Source organism: Somniosus microcephalus, chromosome 3 (assembly GCF_052327205.1).
Source record: "Somniosus microcephalus isolate GS21.2 chromosome 3, FLI_Smic_1.0, whole genome shotgun sequence".
Classification (NCBI taxonomy): Eukaryota; Metazoa; Chordata; class Chondrichthyes; order Squaliformes; family Somniosidae; genus Somniosus; species Somniosus microcephalus.
In genome coordinates, this window is record NC_140989.1 from 366,869,579 (window position 1) to 366,896,223 (window position 26,645).

At 49.7% G+C, this 26,645-nt stretch overlaps 1 protein-coding gene across 1 annotated transcript in view; it reads right to left on the reverse strand.

The window, feature by feature from the left end:
* col24a1 (collagen type XXIV alpha 1) overlaps positions 1-26,645 on the reverse strand; it is a 677,579-nt gene that overhangs the window by 133,605 nt on the left and 517,329 nt on the right. The window contains exons 35-40 of the mRNA XM_085983549.1: positions 25,453-25,506; positions 20,530-20,583; positions 13,386-13,493; positions 10,436-10,489; positions 10,175-10,282; positions 8,695-8,748 (exon numbers count right to left, since the gene is read on the reverse strand). Of these exons, the coding sequence (XP_085839675.1) occupies positions 8,695-8,748; positions 10,175-10,282; positions 10,436-10,489; positions 13,386-13,493; positions 20,530-20,583; positions 25,453-25,506 (432 nt within the window). The remainder of the gene's footprint in view (positions 1-8,694; positions 8,749-10,174; positions 10,283-10,435; positions 10,490-13,385; positions 13,494-20,529; positions 20,584-25,452; positions 25,507-26,645) is intronic.

Genomic DNA, 26,645 nt, shown 5'->3' on the forward strand with positions numbered 1-26,645 from the left:
TTCTGTATGGGGGGGTTTGTCTTGGTAAGGCCGAGGATGAAGGCCATTTGGATGGACAAGTTTTGTTATTCCTCCCCAGGTTGTGGGAGTGAGATATGTTTTTGACTGTTTTTTGGGGGTCTTGTCTGTTTTTGGGTTTCATGTGGGAAGGGCCCTGAGTTTGTTAAATAAAGCTTTTTATTTATTCAGCTTGTCCATGTGTGATGTTTCAAGTGGTTGTTGCGTTAACCGGCTGAGGGCTTGCGGAGCGGCTGCATTCAGGTGCGTTCATTGCCACAAGCCATTCCCTGACAGGGGGCCTAGAAGTGTCGTTCAATAAGCCGCCGACGGACGGCCCTTGGACCTTGTGGCTCCCTCCTGGGCTGGTACTCCTCCTCCTCCTCCTCCTCCTCCTCATGGTCCTCCTGCTCGTCCTCCTGAGGTGGTGGTCCAACGTGAGGTGGCAGTGCCCGAGTCCTGCGGATAGCCAGGTTGTGCAGCATGCAGCAAACGACGACGAACTGGGAGACTCTATCCGGCGAATACTGTAGAGATCCGCCGGAACGATCCAGGCAGCGGAACCGTTGCTTGAGGACGCCAATCGTTTGCTCTATGATGTTCCTTGTGGCTTGATGGCTTTCGTTGTATGCCTCCTCAGCAGGGGTCCTGGGTGCGCAGAGCGGGGTCATGAGCCATGTACACAAAGGATAGCCTTTGTCCCCGATAAGCCATCCTCTTGGGGGAGGCTGTGCCTGGAACATGTCAGCCACAGTAGTCTGGCGCAGGATAAATGCATCGTGGCTGCTTCCTGGAAAGCGGGCATTGACAGCTAGGATGCGCTGCCTGTGGTCACACACCAGCTGTACATTGAGGGAATGGTAGCCCTTCCGGTTGCGGTAATCCTCGGCATTGTCGATAGGTGCCCGCATAGCCACATGCGTGCAGTCAATGGCGCCCTGCACCATGGGGAAGTCGGCGATCCTCGCAAATCCGACTGCACGCTGCTCCTGCCTCTCTAGGGTCATGGGGAAGGAGATGAATTGGTGTCTCCTTGCGAAAAGGGCATCGGTGACCTGCCGGATGCAGCGATGCACGGCGAACTGGGAGATGTTCGCTATGTCCCCAGCAGCGGCTTGGAAGGAGCCGCTTGCATAAAAGTTCAGAGCCACCGTGACCTTCACTTCCACCGACAGAGACGTCCTGCACATCAGCTGTGGACGCAGATCTCTGTGAAGCAGCTGGCAGATCTCTGCAACCACCTCCCTTCTGAAGCGCAGCCTCTTAACACAATGCGCGGCAGTCATGGTGAGATAGGACACCTGCTGGCGGTATTCCCTGAGTGGGTAAGGCCTACGTTGCCGACGCCTGATGGCCCCTCTGCGTCTAGGCATGGCTGCCCCTCTCACACAGCGTCTGCGAGCCCTTCGCACATAATGCTGGAACTGAGGGTTGGAACCCCATGCAGCCCCCATAATATACTTGCAAACAGTGAAATCACAATGAGACAAATTTGCAAGCTCTGGCCAGAAGCCAAAAATACCTCTAATATGTCGGCCCAATTCAGTAAGGTCTCTTCCTTGGTTTCTGTCCAGAAATCCGTAGCACTAAAGTCATTGCAGCAAAATGGCTGCCCTTTATAGTTCAGTCTAAGTGCCCTTTAATTAGCGCTCCCCGAGGCCCGCAGGGCCTCTGCTGCGTTCCACTTCACAGTTCTTAACAGCGCCACGCCCACATTGGGCGGGCGCCACTGAAGTTCCGGTTTGGGGTGCACAAACGGCGTTGCACGACGAAATGACGTCATAAGCTGCACGCACAGCTGAGCGCGCGCAAACACTTTGCGCCGGCGCTAAATGTCAACTGAAGTTGGGCGTAGGCGCAGATCGGTCTGCGCCTGGGCGCTAAGTGCCTAGCGCTCAAAATCTACCCCTCTTATGGCGCTAACGGCTGGCGAACGCAACTGAATTTCTAGGCCATAGGGTCGAATGAGGGAGTAATTGAATGAAATCAGTATTGGTAGGGAAATGGTGTTAGGGAAATTGATGGGATTGAAGGCCGATAAATCCCCAGGGCCTGATAATCTACATCCTAGGGTACTTAAGGAAATGGCCCTAGAAATAGTAGATGCATTGCTGGTCATCTTCCAAAATTCTATAGACTCTGGAACAGTTCCCATGGATTGGAGGATAGCTAATGTAACCCCACTATTTAAAAAAGGTGGTAGAGAGAAAACGGGGAATTATAGGCCGGTAAGTCTGACATTATAAAAGATGTAATAGCAGAGCACTTGGAAAACAGTGACAGGATCGGACAAAGTCAACATGGATTTACAAAAGGTAAATCATGCTTGACTAATCTACTGGAATTTTTTGAGGATGTAACTGGTAGAATAGATAAGGGAGAACCAGTGGACATGGTGTATTTGGACTTTCAGAAAGCTTTCGATAAGGTCCCGCATAAGAGATAAGCGTGCAAAGTTAAAGCACATGGGATTGAGGGTAAGGTACTGTCTTGGATAGAGGACTGGTTGGCAGACAGGAAGCAAAGAGTTGGAATAAACTGATCTTTTTCCGAGTGGCAGGCAGTGACTAGTGGGGTACCGCAGGGATCGGTGCTAGGACCCCAGCTATTCACAATATATATAAATGATCTAGACGAGGGAACTAGATGTAATATCTCCAAGTTTGCAGACGACTCAAAGCTGGGTGGGCATGTGTGCTGTGAGGAGGATGCAGAGAAACTCCAGTATGATTTGGACAGGTTGGGTGATTGGGCAGATGCATGGCAAATGCAGTATAATGTGGATAACTGCGAGGTTATCCACTTCGGTGGCAAAAACAGGAGGGCAGATTATTATCTGAATGGCAATAGATTGGGAGAAGGGGAAGTGCAATGAGACCTGGGTGTCCTTGTGCACCAGTCGCTGAAGGTAAGCATGCAGGTGCAGCAGGCGGTTAAGAAGGCAAATGGTATGTTGGCCTTCGTAGCGAGAGGGTTTGAGTACAGGAACAAGGATGTCTTGCTGCAGTTGTACAGGGCCTTGGTGAGACCACACCTTGAGTATTGTGTGCAGTTTTGGTCGTCTTATCTGAGGAAGGATGTTCTTGCCATGGAGAGAGTGCAGCGAAGATTCACCAGACTGATACCTGGGTTGGCAGGAATGACATATGAGGAGAGATTGAGTCAATTAGGCTTATCTTCAGTAGAGTTTAGAAGAATGAGAGGGGATCTCATTGAAACTTATAAAATTCTAACAGGATTAGACAGACTAGATGCAGGAAGGATGTTCCCGATGGCGGGGGAGTCCAGAACCAGAGGTCACAGTCTAAGGATAAGGGGTAAGCTATTTAGGACTGAGATGAGGAGGAATTTCTTCACCCAGAGAGTGGTGAACCTGTGGAATTCTCTACCACACAAGGCAGTTGAGGCCAATTCATTAAATATATTCAAGAAGGAGTTAGATATATTTCTTAAGGCTAAAGGGATCAAGGGATATGGGGAGAGAACAGGGACAGGGTACTGAATTTGGATGATCAGCCATGATCTCATTAAATGGCGGAACAGGCTCGAGGGGCTGAATGGCCTACTCCTGTTCCTATCTTCTATGTTTCTATGTGGTAGAGGCAGAAACCCTCACCACATTTAAAAAGTGCTTGGATGTGCACTTGAAGTGCCGTAACCTACAGGACTACGAACCAAGAGCTGGAAAGTGGGATTAGGCTGGAGAGCTCTTTGTCGGCCGGCACGGACACGATGGGCCGAATGGCCTCCTTCTGTGCCGTAAATTTCTATGATTCTATATGTCAAGGCCAGCATTTTATTGCCCATCCCCAATTGTCCTTGAGAAGGTGGTGAATGAGCTGCCTCCTTGACACCTGAGTGACTTGCTCGGCCATTTCAGTCAGGCAGTTCAGAGGCAACCACATTGCTGTGGGTCTGGAGTCACATATAGGCCAGACCGGGTAAGGGCGGCAGATTTCCTTCCCTAAAGGACATTAGTGAACCAGATGGGTTTTTACAACAACCCAGTAGTTTCATGGTTACCATTACTGATACTAGCTTTTCAATCTAGATTTATTTAATTAACTGAATTTAAATTCCCCAGCTGCCGTGGTGGGATATGAACTCACGTCTCTGGATCATTAGTCCAGGTCTCTGGATTACTAGCCCAGGTAACATAACCACTATGCCACTGTTCCCGTAAATCCTGTTGATTGCCTAGGGAGGGATCGGAGAGGAATTTCCCTTCACTTCAGGACAGATGTAAAGGCCTTAGAACGGGTGCAGAGGAGGTTTACCAGGATGTTACCCGGGATGAGGGACTTCAGTTATGAGGAGAGGTTGGGAAAGTTAGGACAGTTCTCCTTGGAACAGAGAAGATTGATTGGTGACCTAATAGAGGGTTTCAAGATGACGAGAGGTTTTGACAGAGTAGACAGAGAAAAATGATTCCCTCTGGCGAGTGGGTCAAATACTAAAGGTCATAGATTCAAAACCATTGACGAAAGATCTCGAGGGGACATGAGGAGAAATGTTTTCACTCAGACAGTTGTGGGGATCGGGAACGCCCGACCTGGAAAGGTGGTGGAGGCTGGAGATCTGTTGATGAATGGATAAAGCAGCTGTGCGCCATAAACCTTCATAAGTAACATCCACTCCTGCCCCCGTTGACGGCCCCTTGGCTCTCTCTGCTTTAACAGCCTGCCTGCAGTGTCAACTTTTAGCCAAACTGACAACCAACCCAATAAGAGTGGAATCCACCAGCTTAACTTGGCAATGATCTTCACTGAGTGTAACTGAATAGAGTTGTCGCAGGAGCAGTGAGTGTGAACAATCTTTCATCGTCTGCAGGAGATTGATCCACAAACCCTGTCTGAAAACATAGAACCATTGAACAGTACAGCCCAGAAGGAGGCCATTCGGCCCATCGAGTCTGCGCCGGCTCTTTCGAAGAGCAATCCAGTTAAATCCACTCCCCGGTTCTTTCCCCATATCCCAGCAATTTTATCTCCTACAAGTATTTATCCAATTCCCTTTTGAAGCTACTATTGAATCTGTATCCACCGCCCTATTAGGCAGTGCGTTCCAAATCCTCACCACTCATAGCGTAAAATGTTCTTCCTCATGTCGCCTCTGGTCTTATTGCCAATCACCTTAAATCTGTGCCCTCTGGTTATTGGAAACAGTTCCTCTTTATTTACGCTAACTAAACCCTTCATGATTTTAAACACCTCCATCAAATCTCTTAGCCTTCTCTGTTCTAAGGCTTAATCTACTAATTAGTCTACTGGCAGACCAATTGAATACATATTTTGGTTCTGTCTTCACAAAGAAGGACACAAATAACCTCCCAGAGATGTCGGGGAACATAGGGTCTGATGAAAGGGAGGAACTGAAAGAAATCAGTATTTGTAGGGAAATGGTGTTAGGGAAATTGATGGGATTGAAGGCCGATAAATCCCCAGGGCCTGATAATCTACATCCTAGGGTACTTAAGGAAGTGGCCTAGAAATAGTAGATGCATTGCTGATCATCTTCCAACATTTGATGGAATCTGGAACAGTACCCATGGATTGGAGGGTAGCTAATGTTACCCCACTATTCAAAAAAGGTGGTAGAGAGAAAACGGGGACTTACAGACTGGTAAGCCTGACATCGGTAGTGGGGAAAATGCTAGAGTCCATTATAAAAGATGTAATAGCGGAGCACTTGGAAAACAGTGACAGGATCGGAGAAAGTCAACATGGATTTACAAAAGGTAAATCGTGCTTGACTAATCTACTGGAATTTTTTGAGGATGTAACTGGTAAAATAGATAAGGGAGAACCAGTGGGTGTGGTGTATTTGGAGTTTCAGAAGGCTTTCGATAAGGTCCCGCATAAGAGATTAGCGTGTAAAGTTAAGGCACATGGGATTGGGGGCAAGGTATTACTTGGATAGAGAACTGGTTGGCAGACAGAAAGCAAAGAGTTGGAATAAACGGGTCTTTTTCCGAGTGGCAGGCAGTGACTAGTGGGGTACCGCAGGGATCGGTCCTTGGACCCCAGCTATTCACAATATATATTAATGATCTAGACAAGGGAACTAGATGTAATATCTCCAAATTTGCAGACGACACAAAGCTGGGTGGGCGTGTGTGCTGTGAGGAGGATGCCGAGAAACTCCAGGATGATTTGCACAGGTTGGGTGTTTGGGCAAAAGCATGGCAGATGCAATATAACGTGGGTAAATGTGAGGTTATCCACTTTGGTGGCAAAAACAAGAAGGCAGATTATTATCTGAATGGCAATAGATTGGGAGAAGGGGAAGTGCAACGAGACCTGGGTGTCCTTGTGCACCAGTCGCTGAAGGTAAGCATGCAGGTGCAGCAGGCGGTTAAGAAGGCAAATGTTATGTTGGCCTTCGTAGCGAGAGGGTTCGAGTACAGGACCAAGAATGTTTTGCGGCAGTTGTACAGGGCCTTGGTGAGACCACACCTTGAGTATTGTGTGCAGTTTTGGTCGCCTTATCTGAGGAAGGATGTTCTTGCCATGGAGGGAGTGCAGTGAAGATTCACCAGACTGATACCTGGGATGGCAGGAATGATGTACGAGGAGAGATTGGGTCGATTGGGCTTGTACTCGCTGGAGTTTAGAAGAATGAGAGGGGATCTCATTGAAACTTATAAAATTCTGACAGGACTGGACAGACTAGATGCAGGAAGGATGTTCCCGATGGTCGGGGAGTCCAGAACCAGGGGTCACAGTCTAAAGATAAGGGGTAAGCCATTTAGGACAGAGATGAGGAGGAATTTCTCCACCCAGAGAGTGGTGAACCTGTGGAATTCTCTACCACAGAAGGCAGTAGAGGCCAATACATTAAATATATTCAAGAAGGAGTTGGATATATTTCTTAAGGCTAAAGGGATCAAGGGATATGGGGAGAAGGCAGGGACCGGGTACTGAATTTGGATGATCAGCCATGATCACATTGAATGGCGGAGCAGGCTCGAGGGGCCGAATGGCCTACTCCTGCTCCTATCTTCTATGTTTCTATGTAATAAACTGATCTGTGTATTAAAAGACCTACTTCTTATGTTCTTATGTATGGATGCAGTTTCTCTACAAATATTCAATCTATTCCTGTACACATGAGGGTTTTTTTAAATTTGGTCTTTTAATTCAGATTCCAGGAGCCAGACATCACTTACCTAGCTGAACATGTTTACGATATAAAATCCTGTTTTCTATAGATTGGTGGCAGATTTGGATATTCTGGTAAAACTGGATGGAAGCCAGTTCACAAGGGTGGGCTTCTGGAATTCAAAGAAAAGACCACTATGAACTAAGATAGGAACAGAGGAACAGGAGGAGGCCATTCAGCCCCTCGAGCCTGTTCCGCCGTTCCGTGAGATCTTATCTCCATCCACCTGCATTGGCTCCATTTTCTTTTATATCTTTGGCTTGCAACAATCTATTGATCGCAGGTTATTAATTGCGCCCCAGCATCGGCTGCTTTTTGTGGGAGACAGTTCCACACTTCTACCAACCATTGCGTGAACAAGTGTTTCCTAACTTCTGAGAGATTGGGTCGACTAGGCCTGTATTCGCTAGAGTTTAGAAGAATGAGAGGGGATCTCATTGAAACTTATAAAATTCTAACAGGACTAGACAGGCTAGATGCAGGAAGAATGTTCCCGATGGCGGGGGAGTCCAGAACCAGGGGTCACAGTCTAAGGATAAGGGGTAAGCCATTTAGGGCAGAGATGAGGAGGAATTTCTTCACCCAGAGAGCGGTGAACCTGTGGAATTCTCTACCACACAAGGTAGTTGAGGCCAATTCATTAAATATATTCAAGAAGGAGTTAGATATATATCTTAAGGCGAAAGGGATCAAGGGATATGGGGAGAAGGCAGGGGCAGGGTACTGAATTTGGATGATCAGCCATGATCACATTAAATGGTGGAGCAGGCTCGAGGGGCCGAATGGCCTACTCCTGCTCCTATCTTCTATGTTTCTATGTTTCTCTCCTGGATGTCCTGGTTCTGATTTTAAGGTTATGTCCCCTTTGTCCTAGACTCCACAACCAGCGGAAAAAGTTTCTCTCTACCTACTCTACCGTGGAATCATAGAATGGTTACAGCACAGAAGTAGACCATTCGGCCCATCGAGCCTGTGCCAGCTCTCTGCAAGAGCACTTCAGCTCGTCCCACTCCTCCGCCCTTTCCCCGTAGCCCTGCAATTTTTTTTCCTTCAGGTACTTATCCAATTCCCTTTTGAAAGCTGTGATTGAGTCTGCCTCCACCACCCTTTCAGGCAGTGCATTCCAGATCCTAATCACTCGCTGCGTAAAAAAGTTTTTCCTCATGTTGCCTTTGATTCTTCTGCCAATCACCTTAAATCTGTGTCTTCTGGATCTCGACCCTTCTGTCAATAGGAACCGTTTCTCACTATCTACCCTGTCTAGACCCCTCATGATTTTGAATTCCTTTCCTTTTCTCAATTCCTTTCACAACCGTAAAAAGCTCAATTAAATCACCCCTTAACCTTCTATATTCCTGGGAGTACAAGTCTAGTTTATGTAATCTCTCCTCATAATCTAACTCTTGTAACTCTGGTGAATCTTCGCTACACTCCTTCCAAGGTCAACTGGGTCAACCTTCCAACTGGGAATAAATCTAATGGTAGTTAGCCAAGGTTAGTGGTGGATGTTTTTAACCCTGATTGACATTTACTCACCCCATACCCTAGAAGTCCTGGTTCTCCCAGTGGACCCATCAATCCAGGAGGCCCCTACAAAGACAGAAATAATTACTGTACGGATAGAAAATGTTATATGCTATAAGAAAAATTGCACTGAAGCCAATACAATTCAATGGATTCCAATATGTTTTTTGTGTAATACTGTTAAATTAATCATCTCAGATTATTCCTGCCACTACCAGTATTTGAACAGACAGGTAGGACCAGTACTTCATTCTATAATGAAAGTTTGGAAGACTGCTGGGGGAATTTTTACTTACCGATACCCTGGGAGCGGGGTGTTCCGGTAGTGCACGGGAAAACCGGAGGTCTGCTGCAGAGACTTAACGCCACAGTATGTGTCTTACGTCATTGACAGGTTCCCCGCCTGGAGGTCGGCCTGGTTGACAGGCTTGGCTTCCAGTCGGGCAGGGAGCACTCCGGTGGAGGCCGCAGGACCAGGTAGGTCCGACCCCTGACCCCAGGGAGGGGGAGGAGGGGTCTGATCCGTGGCTCAGTGGGCAGCACTCTCGCATCTGAGTCAGAAGGTTGTGGGTTCAAGTCCCTCTCCAGAGGCTTGAGCACATAAAGCTAGGCTGACACTCCAGTGCAGTGCTGAGGGAGTGCTGCACTGTCAGAGGGGTAATACTGAGGGAGCGCTGCACTGTCAGCGGGGCAGTAGTGAGGGAGCGCTGCACTGTCGGAGGGGCAATACTGAGGGAGCGCTGCACTGTCGGAGGGGCAGTACTGAGGGAGCGCTGCACTGTCGGAGGGGCAGTACTGAGGGAGCGCTGCACTGTCAGAGGGGCAGTACTGAGGGAGCACCTTACTGTCAGAGGGGCAGTACTGAGGGAGCGCCACACTGTCGGAGGGGCAGTACTGGGGGAATGCTGCACTGTCGGAGGGACAGTACTGAGGGAGCGCTGCACTGTCGGATGGGCAGTACTAAGGGAGCGCTGCACTGTCAGGAGGGGCAGTACCGAGGGAGCGCTGCACTGTCGGAGGGGCAGTACTGAGAGAGCGCCGCACTGTCGGAGGGACAGTACTGAGGGAATGCTGCACTGTCGGAAGGGCAGTACTGAGGGAGCGCTGCACTGTCGGAGGGGCAGTACTGAGGGAGCTGTGCACTGTCGGAGGTATTGTCTTTCAGATGAGACGTTAAACCGAGGCCCCGTCTGCTCTCTCAGCTGGACGTAAAAGATTCCACGGTACTATTCCGAAGAACAGCAATGGAGATCTCCCCGGTGTCCTGGCCAATATTTATCCTTCAACCAACCTCACTGAAAAAACAGATGATCTGGTCATTATCTCATTGCTGTTTGTGGGAGCTTGCTGTGTGCAAATTGGCTACCGCGTTTCCTACATTACAGCAGTGACTACACTCCAAAAGTACTTCATTGGCTGTAAAGCTTTGGGACATCCTGAAGTCATGCAAGGCACTGTAGAAATGCCAGACCTTCCAGTCTTTTAAAGTTACCATTGTTCCTCGCGTCCCCCTCGCTCCCTTGGATCCGGATTCTCCGTGTAGCCCTTGATCACCTGGATCACCTTGTTCTCCGAAAGGTGCCTGTTGCCCCTTCTCTCCCTGAAGAAAGTAAAACAACGGCTCTTTAGTTTTTCAATTGCTTTATAAATAACTGAATCTGATATCTTTTTTTTTAAGGAGTCTCTCTCTGTTTAAAACAAAATAATTTGAATATTTGGAGTTGATTCTCCAAACAAAACAAAAGTTGGAAACCTTTCTTCCTGGGCGTCCTCGCTGTCCCGGTTTGCCTTGTTTCCCTTCAGGGCCCTGTGGAGTTAGAGCAAAATAGTCCATTTGTTTCCAGATGATATGAAACGAGACTATTGTTTCAAAAAAAAAAATCACCCTTTAAAAAAAAAAGTCAACAATGAAACTGAACCGTGAGCACTTCATGAGCTTTACATTGATATTCTTCATGGCTTATGTCTGCCAGATGGAGCATGTGTCAGACAAGTTTCTCCCCATCATTATGGTCCAGATTTTCCTGTCAATATAACGGTGAGGCTAATGACGCTTGCCATAAAGGGTACAACCACTCCAGGCGAGAGGGCAGACACGGGGGGTGAAACGCGGAAATTCACAAGTCGCTGTCCGAGGTCCGCCGTTAGCTTCGCGAAAGCAGCATCTCACTGCCTGGCTCACCGCTGAAATGCATCGAACGGAGTGAAGTTGCTGTATTTGCCCGGTAGATACGGACTAAACTCGCCACAGAAAGCCAAGCCTTGTCCATTCCAGTCTAAGCACCCTTTCAACAACCTGATAAGCGTTAATTACTGACAGTCAACCTCTCTGGCACTGAAAATGGACTATTGCAAGTGTGGAGTCTCATTCCTTCAGCTTTTAATTGTTGTTGGAGATTTAAAATGTCAAATTTAAATTGAAAACATTTATTTTTAACTTTTCCTTTCTTTCTCTTTTCTCTCTCTCTCTTAATCCAATCTTTCTTCCCCTCTCTTTACTTCTCTTTCTGTACCTGATTGGACATTGAATTCACCCACTCTAATTCACCCTCCTTCTCAGTCCTTGAGCCGTTAATCTCACAATCCTTCAATCTGATTGGTGAAGGAGAGACCCTGTTGCTTGCCCTGTTCACTCAGGCCCCCAGATGCCCCGTTTCTCCTTCGCTGCGCCGTTATCAGCTCGCACTTTCAGCAACGTGCCACGTGAAAACCTAAACAGGCAAGGGACAAGTCTAACAATGACAGTCACCGTTAGATGCCCTGCTACAGCAAATTATGTGACAAGGAATTTAACGTGGCACTCAAGCAGCTCAGAGGCCACTTGTAGCATTCTTCCTCTTCAGCTTTAGCCCTTGACAGATCAGCTGATCCATAAGAAGATAAGAATGCAAGAAATAGGAGCAGGAGTCGGCCATGCGGCCCCTCGAGCCTGCTCCGCCATTCAATAAGATCATGGCTGATCATCGACCTCAACTCCACTTTCCCGCCTGATCCCCATATCCCTTGATTCCCCTAGAGTCAAAAAATCTATCGATCTCTGTCTTGAATATACTCAAAGACTCAGCATTCACAGCTCTCTGGGGCAGAGAATTCCAAAGATTCACAACCCTCTGAGTGAAGAAATTCCTCCTCATCTCAGTCTTAAATGGCCGACCCCTTATCCTGAGACTATGCCCCCTAGTTCTAGACTCTCCAGCCAGGGGAAACAACCTCTCAGCATCTACCCTGTCAATCCCCCTCAGAATCTTGTATGTTTCAATGAGATCGCCTCTCATTCTTCTAAACTCCAGAGAGTATCGGCCCATTCTACACAATCTCTCCTCATAGGACAGCCCTCTCATCCCAGGAATCAAGCTAGTGAACCTGTGGACCTTCATTCACTGCTGAACCCGAGGCGGGTGACTGAACTGCGATCCAGCGCTATTCCTTTCCTTTCTTTTGTCTCAAGTACGTAGGCAGAGCTAATCCCAACAGCCATGGAGCAAGTGAAAAGCTCCCTATGTCTGTTCTCCGCTTAGGAGCATGACACAGGTAGCATGAATGAAGGGCTCAGCAAATGGAAATTTCAGGTGCAGACCTATGTCATGTGAACATAGGAACAGGAGGAGGCCATTCAGCCCCTCCAGCCTGTTCCACCATTCAACTAGATCATGGATGATCTGCATCGTAACTCCATTTACCCGCCTTGGTTCTGTAACGCTTAATGTCCTTGCCTAACAAAAATCTATTCATCTCAGTTTTGAAATTTTCAGTTGGCCCCCAGCCTCAACAGCTTTTCGGCGGGGGGGAGAGAGTTCTAGATTTCCACCACCTTTTGTGTGAAGAAGTGCTTCCTGACATCTCCCCTGAACGGCCTGGCTCTAATTTTAAGGTTACGCTCACCTCGTTCTGGGCTCCCCCCTGCCACCAGAGGAAATAGTTTCCCATAAACCCATGGTGTAACCTTTGAAGAAGACTCTGCTTGGGTCCGCGGACTTCAACAAAAGTTAGTGATTGACGACAATGCAGTGTCTCAAAGACAGCAGGGTAGAATCTCCGACTGAGGTCTCGGGCCTAAAAAATTAGAGCCAGGCCGTTCAGGAGGGGGAGTTAGGAAACGGTGGAATGTCAGGAGAACCCCTCGCAGAAACAGCAGGAATGGATGTTTCACTTGCTACATCTGGCCTTAGAACCAACGGCTCTACATAAACCCCAATCACCACGGAAACTAATGGCCCGGCGCAGCAACGGCGCTCGCCGCTGGCCTCGAACAAAGCTGCCCGCAAAGGTCTCGCGATCTCTGTGGCGAAAGCTTTGGCTTTCTCGACCTTAATGTGATTGTAGCCTCCTCCTGCATCGAATGATCACAAACCGACATAAAAAAAAAGCGAATTTCTCGGTTGATGCGTGTGAGAAAATGGACAATATTTAGCAATTGAAGGTTGATGTAAAAAGACTAATGAGCGCTTGGTTTGAGTATAAAACAACTGTTTCACAACCATGAGATTCTAGTTACAATCACTAGTTCCTGGTTACAGAAACATCCTGAGCAAGCTGGGCCCACGCCCGAGTATTTATACTCCTTGGACGGCGCCACCAGCTGGCCGCCCAGTGTTACTTCATGAGTCATGATAAGATTCATGACAAAGGTTAACAGTTGCTATTGCTTGGCACGGGATTTTTTTTGGATTAGACAGTAGAGATTTTCCAAGCTCGGCACTTACTGGCACACCGTTAATCCCAGGTCCTCCGACTGCACCAACAGCTCCCCGAACTCCAACGCCGCCCCTTTCTCCCATCTCACCTTCCGGACCTTGGTCACCAAGCTCACCCTATAATAATACCAATACTATTAGCACCATAGAAACATAGAAACATAGAAGTTGGGAGCAGGAGTAGGCCATTCGGCCCCTCGAGCCTGCTCCGCCATTCAATGAGATCATGGCTGATCATCCAAATTCAGTACCCTGTCCCTGCCTTCTCCCCATATCCCTTGATCCCTTTAGCCTTAGGAAATATATCTAACTCCTTCTTGAATATATTTAATGAATTGGCCTCAACTGCCTTCTGTGGAAGAGAATTCCACAGGTTCACCACTCTCTGGGTGAAGAAATTCCTCCTCATCTCTGTCCTAAATGGCCTACCCCTTATCCTGAGACTGTGACCCCTGGTTCTGGACTCCCCCGCCACCGGGAACAGCCTTCCTGCATCTAGTCTGTCTAGTCCTGTTAGAATTTTATAAGTTTCAATGAGATCCCCTCTCATTCTTCTAAACTCCAGCGAATATAAGCCTAATCGACCCAATCTCTCTTCATACGTCATTCCTGCCATCCCAGGTATCAGTCTGGTGAATCTTCGCTGCACTCCCTCCATGGCAAGAACATCCTTCCTCAGATAAGGTGACCAAAACTGCACACAATACTCAAGGTGTGGTCTCACCAAGGCCCTGGAATAAAAGGGCAGTGGAAGCAGATTCAATAGTGAATTTCAGAAGTGAATTGGATAAATAGTTGTGAAGGAAAAATTTGCAGGGCTGTGGGGAAAGAGCAGGCGGGAGCGGGACCAACAAACTGGAGTAATAATAACTACTGACCAACATTTAACAGAACTAGAGATTAGCCGACTCTAAACAGTCAGGGCTGCGCTACCATCCTGTGCATTTCCCGGACAAAAAAATCAGATACAGAAGTGGACGTAGAATTGTAGAATGACATAGCGCAGGAGGAGGCCATTCGGCCCGTCGTGCCTGTGCCGGCTCTTTGAAAGAGCTCTCCAATTAGTCCCACTCCCTGCTCTTTCCCCACAGCCCTGCAAATTTTTCCTTCACAACTATTTATCCAATTCACTTTTGAAATTCACGACTGGATCTGCTTCCACCGCCCTTTTTATTCCAGCTCATAACAACTCGCTGCGTAAAGAAATGCTTTTGGTCACCTGTCCGAATATCTCCTTATGTGGCTCAATGTCGAAACTGGGTCGATAATGGCTCCTGTGAACGTTTTACTACGTTAGCGGCGCTATATAAATGCAAGTGGTTGCTGTTATGGTACAATTTCACTTCTTGTATTTTAACATCTTTACTTCTCGTATTGTGGCTTCTTAATAGAACCTTTATACTTTCGAAACCAAGCACGCTCTGGTCTCTTTGGGCGAAAGACACGAATCTTACATAAATTACTCACACAAAGTTCAACACCTTCATGTTTCGAGACGTTTGGCCACTTTGCCGCCGAAAATACGGGTGTGGCTTATATTGAAGTGCTATTTTTAAGTTAAATTGAGCTCGCAAAGCATGAAACCGGGGAAATAGTGAGGAGGGTCAGGCAACCGACGTAATCTCTCCTGTTTTCTATCCTATCACTGACTTCCCCTTTTGTTCTTTCATCCCCTCCCCCTTTTCCCAGCCCCTAAACTTGCTTTCCATTTCCTGCTTTTTTTCCAGTTCTGACGAAGGGTCATCGACCTGAAACATTAACTCTGTTTCTCTCTCCGTGAATGCTGCCTGACCTGCTGAGTTTTTCCAGCATTTTCTGTTGTTATTTCGGATTTCCAGCATCCGCAGTATTTTGCTATCGTGTCTTAAAGCAAGATAGGTGCGGTATGTAGAATTCCGATCAAACAACGAGGTCGTTCAGTCTTTCCTGCGAAGAATCTAGGGTCACAGTGTTGGGCTAGATGTGTTCCATTTGGAAGGCAGCAGGAACTAGTTGGCAGGAGCTCCACCAGGTATCTGGTTTGATCGGCAGCCTTGACAGGCCAATCCCTGGTCAGGGAAGAGAGCAGAGGCCAAACTCTCAACTTCCGATCCAGAGCGGGGAAACAAGGGAACCAAGGTCCTGGGCCAGTTGGTCAATTCTGGTGATAGACGCAGTCAAGGGCCCAGTCGAGTCTGCTCCAAGTAGACAGCTGAGCAAGCACAATGCGCGAGTCTCGGCCTGATTCGGTGATAGAGCTGACCGAACGAAAGGGTTAATTATTTCACTCATATATACAGAGCAGCATTGCTTATTATTTTTTATGTAACGAGGGGGGAGACTGAAATTAAATTAAAGCGAGCTGAGATTTGCTATAACTATTACTGAGTGGAATAAAGCAGCTTAATCAGAGAATCACAGAAGCCCACAGCACAGGAGGAGGCCATTCGGCCCATCGGGCCTGTGCCGGCTCTTTGGTCAAGCTCTCCAATTAGTCCCACTCCCTGCTCTTTCCCCAGAGCCCTGCAAATTTCTCCCCTTCAAGTATTTCTCCAATTCCCCTTTTGAAAGTTACTATTGAATCTGCTTCCACCGCCCTTTCAGGCAGCGCATTCCAGATCACAACAACTCGCTAAGTAAAAATAATTCTCCTCATCTCCCCTCTGGTTCTTTTGCCAATTCCCTTCACTCTGTGTCCTCTGGTTACCGACCCTCCTGCCACTGGAAACAGTTTCTCCCTATCTACTCTATCAAAACCCTTCATGATTTTGAACATCTCCATTAAATCTCCTCTTAACCTTCTTTGCTCTGAGGAGAACAACCCCAGCTTCACGAGTATCTCCACACAACTGAAGTCCCTCATCCCTGGAACCATTCTAGTAAATCTCCTCCTCACCCGCTCTAAGGCCTGAACCACTCCTAGAAGAACGCTCTAGGAAACATTGAGTCAGACGTGGCTCAGCGGGTAGCCCACTCGCCTCTGTCAGGAGGTTCTGGGTTCAAAAATCTAGCCTGACTCTCCAGTGCAGTACTGAGGGAGCGCTGCACTGTCGGAGGGGCAGTACTGAGGGAGCCCTGCACTGTCGGAGGGGCAGTACTGAGGGAACGCTGCACTGTTGGAGGGGCAGTACTGAGGGAGCACTGCACTGTCGGAGGGACAGTACTGAGGGAGCACTGCACTGTCGCAGGGTCAGTACTGAGGGAGCGCTGCACTGTCGCAGGGTCAGTACTGAGGGAGGGCTGCACTGTCGGAGGGGCAGTACTGAGGGAGCGCTGCACTGTCGGAGGGGCAGTACTGAGGGAGCGCTGCACTGTTGCAGGGTCAGTACTGAGGGAGTGCTGCACTGTCGGAGGGGCAGTACTGAGGGAGTGCTGCACTGTCGGAGGGGCAGTACTGAGGGAGCGCTGCACTGTTGGAGGGGCAGTACTGAGGGAGCGCTGCACTGTCGGAGGGGCAGTACCGAAGGAGCGCTGCACTGTCGGAGGGGCAGTACTGAGGGAGCGTTGCACTGTCGGAGGGGCAGTACTGAGGGAGCCCTGCACTGTCGGAGGGGCAGTACTGAGGGAACGCTGCACTGTCGGAGGGGCAGTACTGAGGGAGCACTGCACTGTCGGAGGGACAGTACTGAGGGAGCACTGCACTGTCGCAGGGTCAGTACTGAGGGAGCGCTGCACTGTCGGAGGGGCAGTACTGAGGGAGCGCTGCACTGTCGCAGGGTCAGTACTGAGGGAGCGCTGCACTGTCGCAGGGTCAGTACTGAGGGAGCGCTGCACTGTTGCAAGGTCAGTACTGAGGGAGCGCCGCACTGTCGCAGGGTCAGTACTGAAGGAGCACTGCACTGTCGGAATTAAAGAGTTGTATCTGGCCTCATCTCTCCAAAGTGTTAATCAGTCCACCTTTCGGAAGTTTGGGGAAATAAATGTGAGAACATATGCAGAGAATTGTGATGTCTAGTCTGTATCGCTAGACAGTCTCATTGTTACAGCCCTGGGTCACACTGTATGTAGTGCATCTCTGCAAAGGAAAGATCTTGGATTTCTACAGCGTCTTTCATAATCTCAGAACGTCCCAAAGCTCTTCACAGCCAATGAAGCACTTTTTGAAGTGTAGTCACTGTTGTAATGCAGGGAACGCGGTGGCCAATTTGCGCACAGCAAGCTCCCACAAACAGCAATGTGATAAATGAACAGACATTCTGGCCGAGAAATTCAGTCGGCTGCGCCACCAGCTTGCGCCCAAAGAGGGCACTCAGTGGCTTTAGCGCCACTGGCCACACCTCCCGCGATATTTAGCGGGGCGCTAATGGCGGCGTTAGCCTATAGCGCTGCGCCGCCACTGATGACGTCATCGGTGTGCGCAGCGCCCCGCTCCTGCCCCGATGACCATATTTGGTCGTGCCCGCCTCTTTAACGCCGGTCGCAAATTGCGACCGGTTCACAGGGCCTACCTGTGGCAGTAGTGGCGCTAGTTAAGGTGGAGGTGCAGGGCGGCCGCTTTTTCGGCGGCCGCCTGCCAGCACCTCCGTCCCCGGCCTCCTAACCCCCCCCCCCCCGGCGGCATTGCCGGCTGTTTCCCGAGAGCCCGGCACTTCTCCTTGGTGCCGGGCTCATTTGCCGGCACTCGTGAGCGGGGATCGCGCTGTTGCAGGCACCTCCCCCTTAACAGTGGGAGGAAGGCCTGCAGTACCGCAGCGTGCCATGCCGCAGCGTGTGGCGCTGCGGCCCTTAGCGCGCCGATATTCAGGGTGAGCGCCCCAAGTGGGGCGCGGGGAGCCTCGAGTAGCAGCCCGCTTCCGTTTGGGGTGCAGAAACTGAATATCGGGATGGCGCAAGTGGCTCCGCTCGCAGCGGTAATTCCGGCGCCCAGGCGAGCTTGGCGCCCCAAACGGCGCCCAACTGAATTTTTAGCCCTCTGTGTTTTTTTTTGTTTAAGTGATGTTAGTTGAGGGATAAATATCGGTCGGGACACCGGGGAGAACTCCTGTTCTCTTCTTCGGAATATCGCTGTGGGATCTTATACGTCCACCTGAGAGGGCAGACGGGGCCTTGGTTTAAGAGGGCTGTTTTGCAACGTCCCCTCTAAAATTTTTTTCTCGCACGTGGTCCCTTTGAATTTGCTGCTGCCGCCGCACCTGAGCAGGATCTCTCTTCCAGCGGCCAGCGTGGGACCTCCCGGTCGACCCGCGGCCATGCACCTTAGGGGGAATGTTGGTGTGCTGGGTCTGGGAATGTTGGTGCGCTGGGTCTGTGTGGTAAACCACTTTTATCGTTCACTATCGTTACACTATAGTTACCACTGTTATATCGTTACTCTATGGTTATCACTGTTCACACTGTTGTATCACTATACGAGGTCGCCTCTTGTCACGCTGCTATACCTGGGCTGACCACTACTGACTCCGCCCATGACTCCACCTACCTGCCCAGGTATAAAGGTAGTCGACTGGCTGGCATTCCTCCTTGTTGTATCCGATCACCCACGAGGGTGGGCTCTGTCATTTAGCCAATAAAAACCTATAGTTACTTTCTTAACTCGTCGCTTTTCATTGGATGAATTGATAGGTATATCAATCTGGGAATGTTGGTGCGCTGGGTCTGGGAATGTTGGTGCGCTGGGTCTGGGAATGTTGGTGTGCTGGGTCTGGGAATGTTGGTGTGCTGGGTCTGGGAATGTTGGTGCGCTGGGTCTGGGAATGTTGGTGTGCTGGGTCTGGGAATGTTGGTGTGCTGGGTCTGGGAATGTTGGTGTGCTGGGTCTGGGAATGTTGGTGCGCTGGGTCTGGGAATGTTGGTGTGCTGGGTCTGGGAATGTCCATGTGCTGGGTAGAGGAAGTGTAATCCCGATGGTAAGGGATGTGGGTTCAATTGAAGACTCGGTGACATTTAAGCCGAGACAATATTTCGGGCGGGCTTGAAAGTTGTTATCCAATATTTGTGAAGTATTGTGGGGTACAATGTCTTGTTTACCCTGACAAAATAAGAATGAGCAGGCAGCATTAAAGTTGGAATGATGTAAAGATATGGAGTGTCAGCTGTTTGTACTGAACACAGTGGATATAATGGACAGCCTGTTCACCTTGAATTTGCATTGAATTTCTTCCAAGAATAACACAAAACAATCTGAAAGATTTGCCAAAGCTTGACAAACAGAACTGTCCTGCTGCCAAAGGCCCGGATTTCTGCGTGGGCCGTAGGTGTACCATCTGATTTCACAGGGCTTCATTTGACTTCTGCAAGGTAACCCATTATCTTGATGACATTCACACCGGAAAGTGTGAATTTCCACCCGTCACCACCCTGTGCCCGCTGACCGACATTGGCTCCCGGTCCGGCAACGCCTCGATTTTAAAATTCTCATCCTTGTGTTCAAATCCCGCCACAGCCTTTGCCCCCTCCCTATCTCTGTAATCTCCTCCAGTCCCTACAGCCCTCCGAGATCTCTGCGCTCCTCCAATTCTGGCCTCTTGTGCATGCCCGATTTTAATCGCTCCACCATTGCCGGCCGCGCCTCCTGTTGCCCGGGCCCTAAGCTCTGGAATTCCCTCCCTAAACCTCTCCGCCTCTCTCTCTCTCCTTTAAAACACTGCCTAAAACCGACCTGTTCACCAACTGTCCTAATATCTTATGTGGCTTGTGAAGGGCCTTGGGAAATATTACTACGTTAAAGGTGCTATTTTTAAAAACTCATTCATGGGATGTGGGCGTCGCTGGCAATGTCAGCATTTATTGCCCATCCCTAGTTGCCCCTTGAGAAGGTGGTGGTGAGCCGCCTTCTTGAACTGCTGCAGTCCGTGTGGTGAAGGTGCTCCCACAGTGCTGTTAGGGAGGGAGTTCCAGGATTTTGACCCAGCAACGATGAAGGAACGACGATATATTTCCAAGTCAGGATGGTGCGTGACTCGGAGGGGAACTTGGAGGTGGCGGTGTTCCCGTACGCCTGCTGCCCTTGTCCTTCCAGGTGGAAGAGGTCGCAGGTTTGGAAGGTGAAGTTGTTGTTGTTGTTGAATAGATATTAGGTTGATCAAGCTGGGGGGCAGGGGCGGGGGGAGGGGGCAACAAAATTTCTGCCCTTGAGGTTCTAGCACTCCTCCTAAGGCACAGTTAACTGTTAACCGCCAGGGGTAAGCCTGTAACACCTGGCTACAGAGAACAATCCAGGGCTTATCAACTTCACCTTTATTCCATCTTTTCCTTGAAATCCATCTTCTCCAGCTGGACCAGGTTCTCCCTAGATTAAAAAGAGAGGCCGTTATTGTGGAAGGAGGAGTTTAAGGGGGAAAAATTGGGTGGCGCCCATTTTGGGGTGCTAACGTCGCTGGGGCACTAACGTTAGCGCCCCGAAAAAGTTAGCGCCCCTCCGCTGTAAATTCAGTAGTAGCGCCCCAAGCCGGAGGTGGGACGTTACTGGAAAGCACGTAGCGCCGCGGTACTACAGGCCAGGGGAGGGGCCTAGTACTGCGCGCACCGGGGCCCTGCCAGACCACCGGGGAGCGGGGTGCCGGGAAAACATCGCGATCGCAGCCGGCACCCCGCATAGAAAAGTGAAAGGGGGCAGGTGCTGACAGTCGGCCAAAATAACAATGGACGCCCGACACCTGCCCTTTTAACTTGCGCCGCCGCCGCCGAAACGCCCCCTGACCCTGTCGGACATATCGTGCGGTGATAGGTCAGGGGGCGCAAGGGAAGTTTGCAGCCGGGGTGCGAGTGGGGCGCTGCGCACGGCGATGACGTCATTTCGCGGGAGGCGTGAGCGGAGCCGCGCCTGGGCGGTAGGGGATTTGCACCCCGTTAGCGCCACCTCGGGGGTGCTAATGAGAGGGGACAAACAACCCAATTTCCCCCCCTAAGGATATTAAGATTTATTACATATTTTTCTTCTTTAGCAATAAAACAAATCAAAGTACATTGAAAGTGTGACCTATTGGAGGAAGGGTTCGACAGGGCAGGCGTAGAGATGTTTCCACTTGTGGGGGAGACCAGAACTAGGGGCCATAAATATAAGATAGTCGCTAATAAATCCAATAGGGAATTCAGGAGAAACTTCTTTACCCAGAGAGTGGTGAGGATGTGGAACTCGCTACCACAGGGAGTGGTTGAGGCGAATACTATAGATGCATTTAAGGGGAGGCTGGATAAACACATGAGGGAGAAAGGAATGGAAGGTTTCACTGATGGGGTGAGATGAAGAGAGGTGGGAGGAGGCTCGTGTGGAGCATAAACACCGGCACGGCCCAGTTGGGCCCAATGGGCTGTTTCTGTGCTGTAGATTCTGTGTAATGTAAGAATCACGGAATTCCATTGAATGGTTTAAAATCATTCGGATGCATTTCCTTAGAGAGGTTCCCTGGGATTGAGAGTCACCGCAGAAACTGTGTCCCATGCTTAATTGATGCCTGATCTTTGAGAACATGTTCCTTCAGACAGACAGCATGTGGTCGCCATGGATAATCTCTAAAAATAAACATGGCCTTTCACATCAGAGGCCTTAATGCAAAAATATTATGAAGTCTTCAGGTCTTGATAGTGCTTGACACAAGCACTAATTACGTGGAGACGACAGTGAATCTACATCAAAGCTCCAGAGGCTGTTTCCTGCCGGGCCGTGGATTGTGAAAGTTAAGCAGTCACCTTTTTAATTAATTGCATGACAGAAGTCTGATGCATACCAGGATTCCGAGAAACAAACGATTGAAGCAGTAGATTTAGGGAAATGTTTTCCGAATATTTTATTCTGAAAAAGTATTATTGCAGTAAAAAATATAAGATTGCAGTTTTCAGGGTGAATGCGTTAGCCAAGCACGACTTAGGTGCCACACAAAGAAACAAAAAGGCGCAATGTAAACTGTGTTGAGGTGCCATACACACATTGTGGGTGCAATCAGGGAATTCTTGAACCGCTGCAGTCCGTGTGGTGAAGGTGCTCCCACAGTGCTGTTAGGGAGGGAGTTCCAGGATTTTGACCCAGCGACGATGAAGGAACGGCCGATATATTTCCAAGTCAGGATGGTGTGTGACTTGGAGGGGAACTTGGAGGTGGTGGTGTTCCCATGCGCCTGCTGCCCCTTGTCCTTCTAGGTGGAAGAGGTCGCAGGTTTGAGAGGTGCTGCCGAAGAAGCCTTGGCGAGTTGCTGCAGTGCATCTTGTAGATGTTACACACTGCAGCCACGGTGCGCCGGTGGTGGAGGGAGTGAATGTTTAAGGTGATGGATTAAAAAAAAAAATTATTTCATGGGATGTGGGCGTCGCTGGCAAGGCCAGCATTTATTGCCCAACCCGATTTGCCCTTGAGAAGGTGGTGGTGAGCCGCCTTCTTGAACCGCTGCAGTCCGTGTGGTGAAGGTGCTCCCACAGTGCTGTTAGGGAGGGAGTTCCAGGATTTTGACCCAGCGCCGACGAAGGATCGCCGATATATTTCCAAGTCAGGATGGTGTGTGACTTGGAGGGGAACTTGGAGGTGGTGGTGTTCCCATGCGTCTGCTGCCCTTGTCCTTCTAGGTGGTAGAGATCGCAGGTTTGGAAGGTGCTGCCAAAGAAGCCTTGGCGAGTTGCTGCAGTGCTTCTTATAGATGGTCCACACTGCAGCCACGGTGCGCCGGTGGTGGAGGGAGTGAATGATTAAGGTGGTGGATGGGGTGCCAATCAAGTGGGCTGCTTTGTCCTGGATGGTGTCAAGCTTCTTGAGTGTTGTTGGAGCTGCACTCATCCAGGCAAGTGGAGAGTATTCCATCACACTCCTGACTTGCCAATATCAAAATGATAAGCGTTCCGTTCTCCAGCAGTAACATCTGTCAGAAAATGCTGGAAAGGTTCAGCGGGTCAGGCAGGATCAGTGGAGCGAGAAACAGAGTCAACAGTTCGGGTCAATGAGCTTCAATCAGAAATGTTCAGCCAGTTCTGACGAAGGGTCACCGAGCTGAAACGTTGGGCCCGATTTTGTGGATTGTGTGGGAAATGGTCGGATTCCCCGAATGTGGGGTTTTGGCCCGAAAAAAAATGGGTCAGCCAGCTGCACGCAATTTTCCCTGAAATGGCCAATTAATTTCCAGTGTGTGGACAGCCTTGCTAATTGTCCATTTCCAGTCAGAAATCCCCACAGTATGATGTCATAATTCGTGGTGCTTTCAAGGTCCATAGCAAGCACTGCACCCTCTGTTCGCTTCCAAACGAACCATACAGGATGGCAGAGGAGCCTGCAGCAGCTGTGGCCAGTGCCAGACCCCGAGCTGCCTCCAAATTGGATGAAGCTTCACTGCAGGCATTATTGGATGGGGTTAGGGCCCACAGGGAGGTCCTCTTCCCTAGGTCAGGCAGGAAGAGGCCTCCCACTGAGACCAAGGCTGCATGGATGCAGGTGTCAGCAGATGTCAACTCCAATGTGCATGTAACCTTGGCATCACATCTCTAACTCCTTTCTCTACTCCCCCACAGGACCATCCAGAGCCCCCATCCCCACTGTGGAGGAGGAAGAGGCTGTGCAGCCAGACTCCTCAGAGGAAGCTCCAACCTCTGAGGGCGCAGCGTCAGCAGAAGTAAGCGCACCCAGCACCAGTGCAGACACTCACACCTCGGGGGGACCTTCGGGACATAGAGTAGTGTTGTCACCTGGTGTTTCACAGCTCACAAGTGAGCCTCAGCAGATTCTGGAGACAGGGACAGCAGTGGAGAGTCCTCGTCGGAGGGCGCAGGACTCTGCCAGCTCAGCTCAGCTGCGCTGCATGTCGACCCTCTGCCTCTGGGTCCATCCGCAAGAAAAGAGGTGATGGATTTCCATGCACAGATGCAGGAGTCTCTGGCAGGTTTTGTCTCCAGGGTCGCTGTGAGTGTGGAGCGAATGGAGGAGTCCATAGCGACCATGAGTAGAGCCTTTGTGGAGTCATTGGCGCATGAACGCATCACCATGGAAAGGTTGGCAACCTCCATGGAGGAGATAACTCGCCAGGGTACGGAAAACATGGTGAGTGCTCATAAGAGAATGACATCTCTTGAGGAGCGTTGGCCATCTATTGAACAGAGAAACCAGACCTTTATGGAAGTCCTTCTGAGTAGGACTGCCAGTGCAGATATGGATCCCCATGGCCCCCTAAAGCGCAGCAAGATGCTTTCAAGCCACTTCCAAGCGCTGGCCCCTTCTGGCCTGTGCAGCTTCAGGTGAGTGAGCAGCAGCCTGGTGCTCCTGGTGCTCATCCTGCTGTTCCTGGTTCTGCTGCTGCCGCCTCTGCTGCTGGAGATCCTCCAATGGCAAGAAGGGAAGGAAAAAAAGGCATCCCATGCTTCTGGTAGATGCCTCCGCTGAGGAAGCGCTGAGTGAGGGTGGCGAGAGGGGCTTCCCAGGAGATCACATTGGAGAAGTGTGTGAGGCTCCAACCTTCCACAGCTGTGCCTAAGCCTTGAAGAAGTAGCCCCAAGCCTGCAACAACAAGGTCCTTCAACATACAAATGCTCTCCGATTAAATCGCAGCTTTCCCGAATGACCTGCAGTTGAGAGCAAGCAAGCCGGCAAGCTTCACGCCAGGTTTCATCAGCGGGGTTCCCCGCAGGCGTGTTTAGCGTGGGGAACCCTTGAAAATCGCAAGGGCCCCTTAAAATGGCATTAAACATGCCAATAATTGGTGATTAGGGTCCCGACAGCCAGTCCCGCCAGCGGCGGGCGGGACTGATTCGGGTCGCAGAGAAACGGCGGTCCGAAAGTTGGACGGGGCGGGGAATCAGGCGGGTGGGGGGGGGGGGGGGGTCGCGACCCCCTATTTCTGCGATTTTCGGTCCCTGCCCGCCTGAAAACCCGCCCGACGGCTGGCAGAAAATCGGGGCTGTTAACTCTGTTTCTCTCTCTCCACAGATGCTGCCTGACCTGCTGAGTGTTTCCAGCATTTTCCCTTTATATTTCAAATTTCCAGCAACCTCAGTATTTTGCCTTTGCTTTAGTAACATCTATCACCTTGATTCGCACAAAATCACAACAAATACACTTGATTTGTGTCACGCACTTGAAGGCTACGCCAGCGTATGATGTTACACAAAATGAATGTTAGAAAATATGAATTTGGGCACCGATAGGAGATTGGCGCAGTCCTCAGACTGTGACCTTATGTTGACTCACCCGCAAACCGATTTGACCCTGTTCTCCTGCATTTCCAGCCGGTCCGATTTCACCCTGTTTTATTCCGAAGACAATTTACATTAAAATTACAGAATAATACAAAAACCGTAGAATTAAACTTCGACATTCACATCCCTGCACGCAAATGGTTTGGCGTCAATGCTCCCTTTAAGCTGCGTGGCCGCGCGGCTCTCCGGACCTCCCGTGCAGCCGGCCTCCCCGCTTTTCAGTGGGGAATGGCCCCTTAAAGAGGCCGCGCACCCCCAAAAAAAAATTAACGGGAACATTGTTTGACGGCATTGTCAAATTGGTTGTATTCCGTAGTTATCGCACTTAGAGATCACACACAAACGCTGCATCTCATTTTGTCTGAACATACTAGTGGGCCAGAACTTCGGGTCCCCACGGGTGAGTACGCGCTGGGCACTCATGCGTAGGCCCAACGAAAGTGCCAGTTTCGTGCATGCACTGTGCATGCGCGGGAAACCGGAACTTCCGTTCCCTTGAAAGAAGGTTTTCAGAGGTCGAATGCGTGCGCCGGAGAGGCAGCGCGTGCGCATCGAACTTCATTTTTTTTTTACAGGTTTCTCCGGGAGGGTAAGTCTCCAGCTGCTACGCTTGTAAAAAGCAGTCGCAAGGCCTGCTTTTAACAAGGTAAGTGGTGAATTAAGTAAAATTAAAACATTTTTTCCACAGGTTTATTATTTTTAAATACTTTAAAGAAAGGTAAGTTTATTTTTAGCCTTGTTAAAAACTGTAATTAATTTTTTCAAAAATTTAAATTATTGTTTAAAATAGTTATTTTATGTAATTTATAGTTATTTTAAAAATGTGATTTACCCTCCCGGAGAAACCTGCAAAGAAAACGGAAGTTCCAGGCGTACGCGCTGCCTCTCCGGCGCACGTGTTCGACCTGTGAACCCCTTCCTTTAAGGGAATGGAAGATCCGGTTTCCCGCGCATGCGCAGTGCATGCGCGAAACCGGCACTTTCGTTGGGCCTACGCGTGAGTACCCAGCGCGTACTCACCCGTGGGGACCCGAAGTTCTGGCCCAGTATGTTCAGATGAAATGAGATGCAGCGTTTGTGTGTGATTTGAAGTTTTCCTGTCAAATCTATGAATAGAGATTGCCTGCTACGATTGGCTCCCCATGGCCCATGTGATCCCAGGGGACGCTGTGAACTAACTGTGCC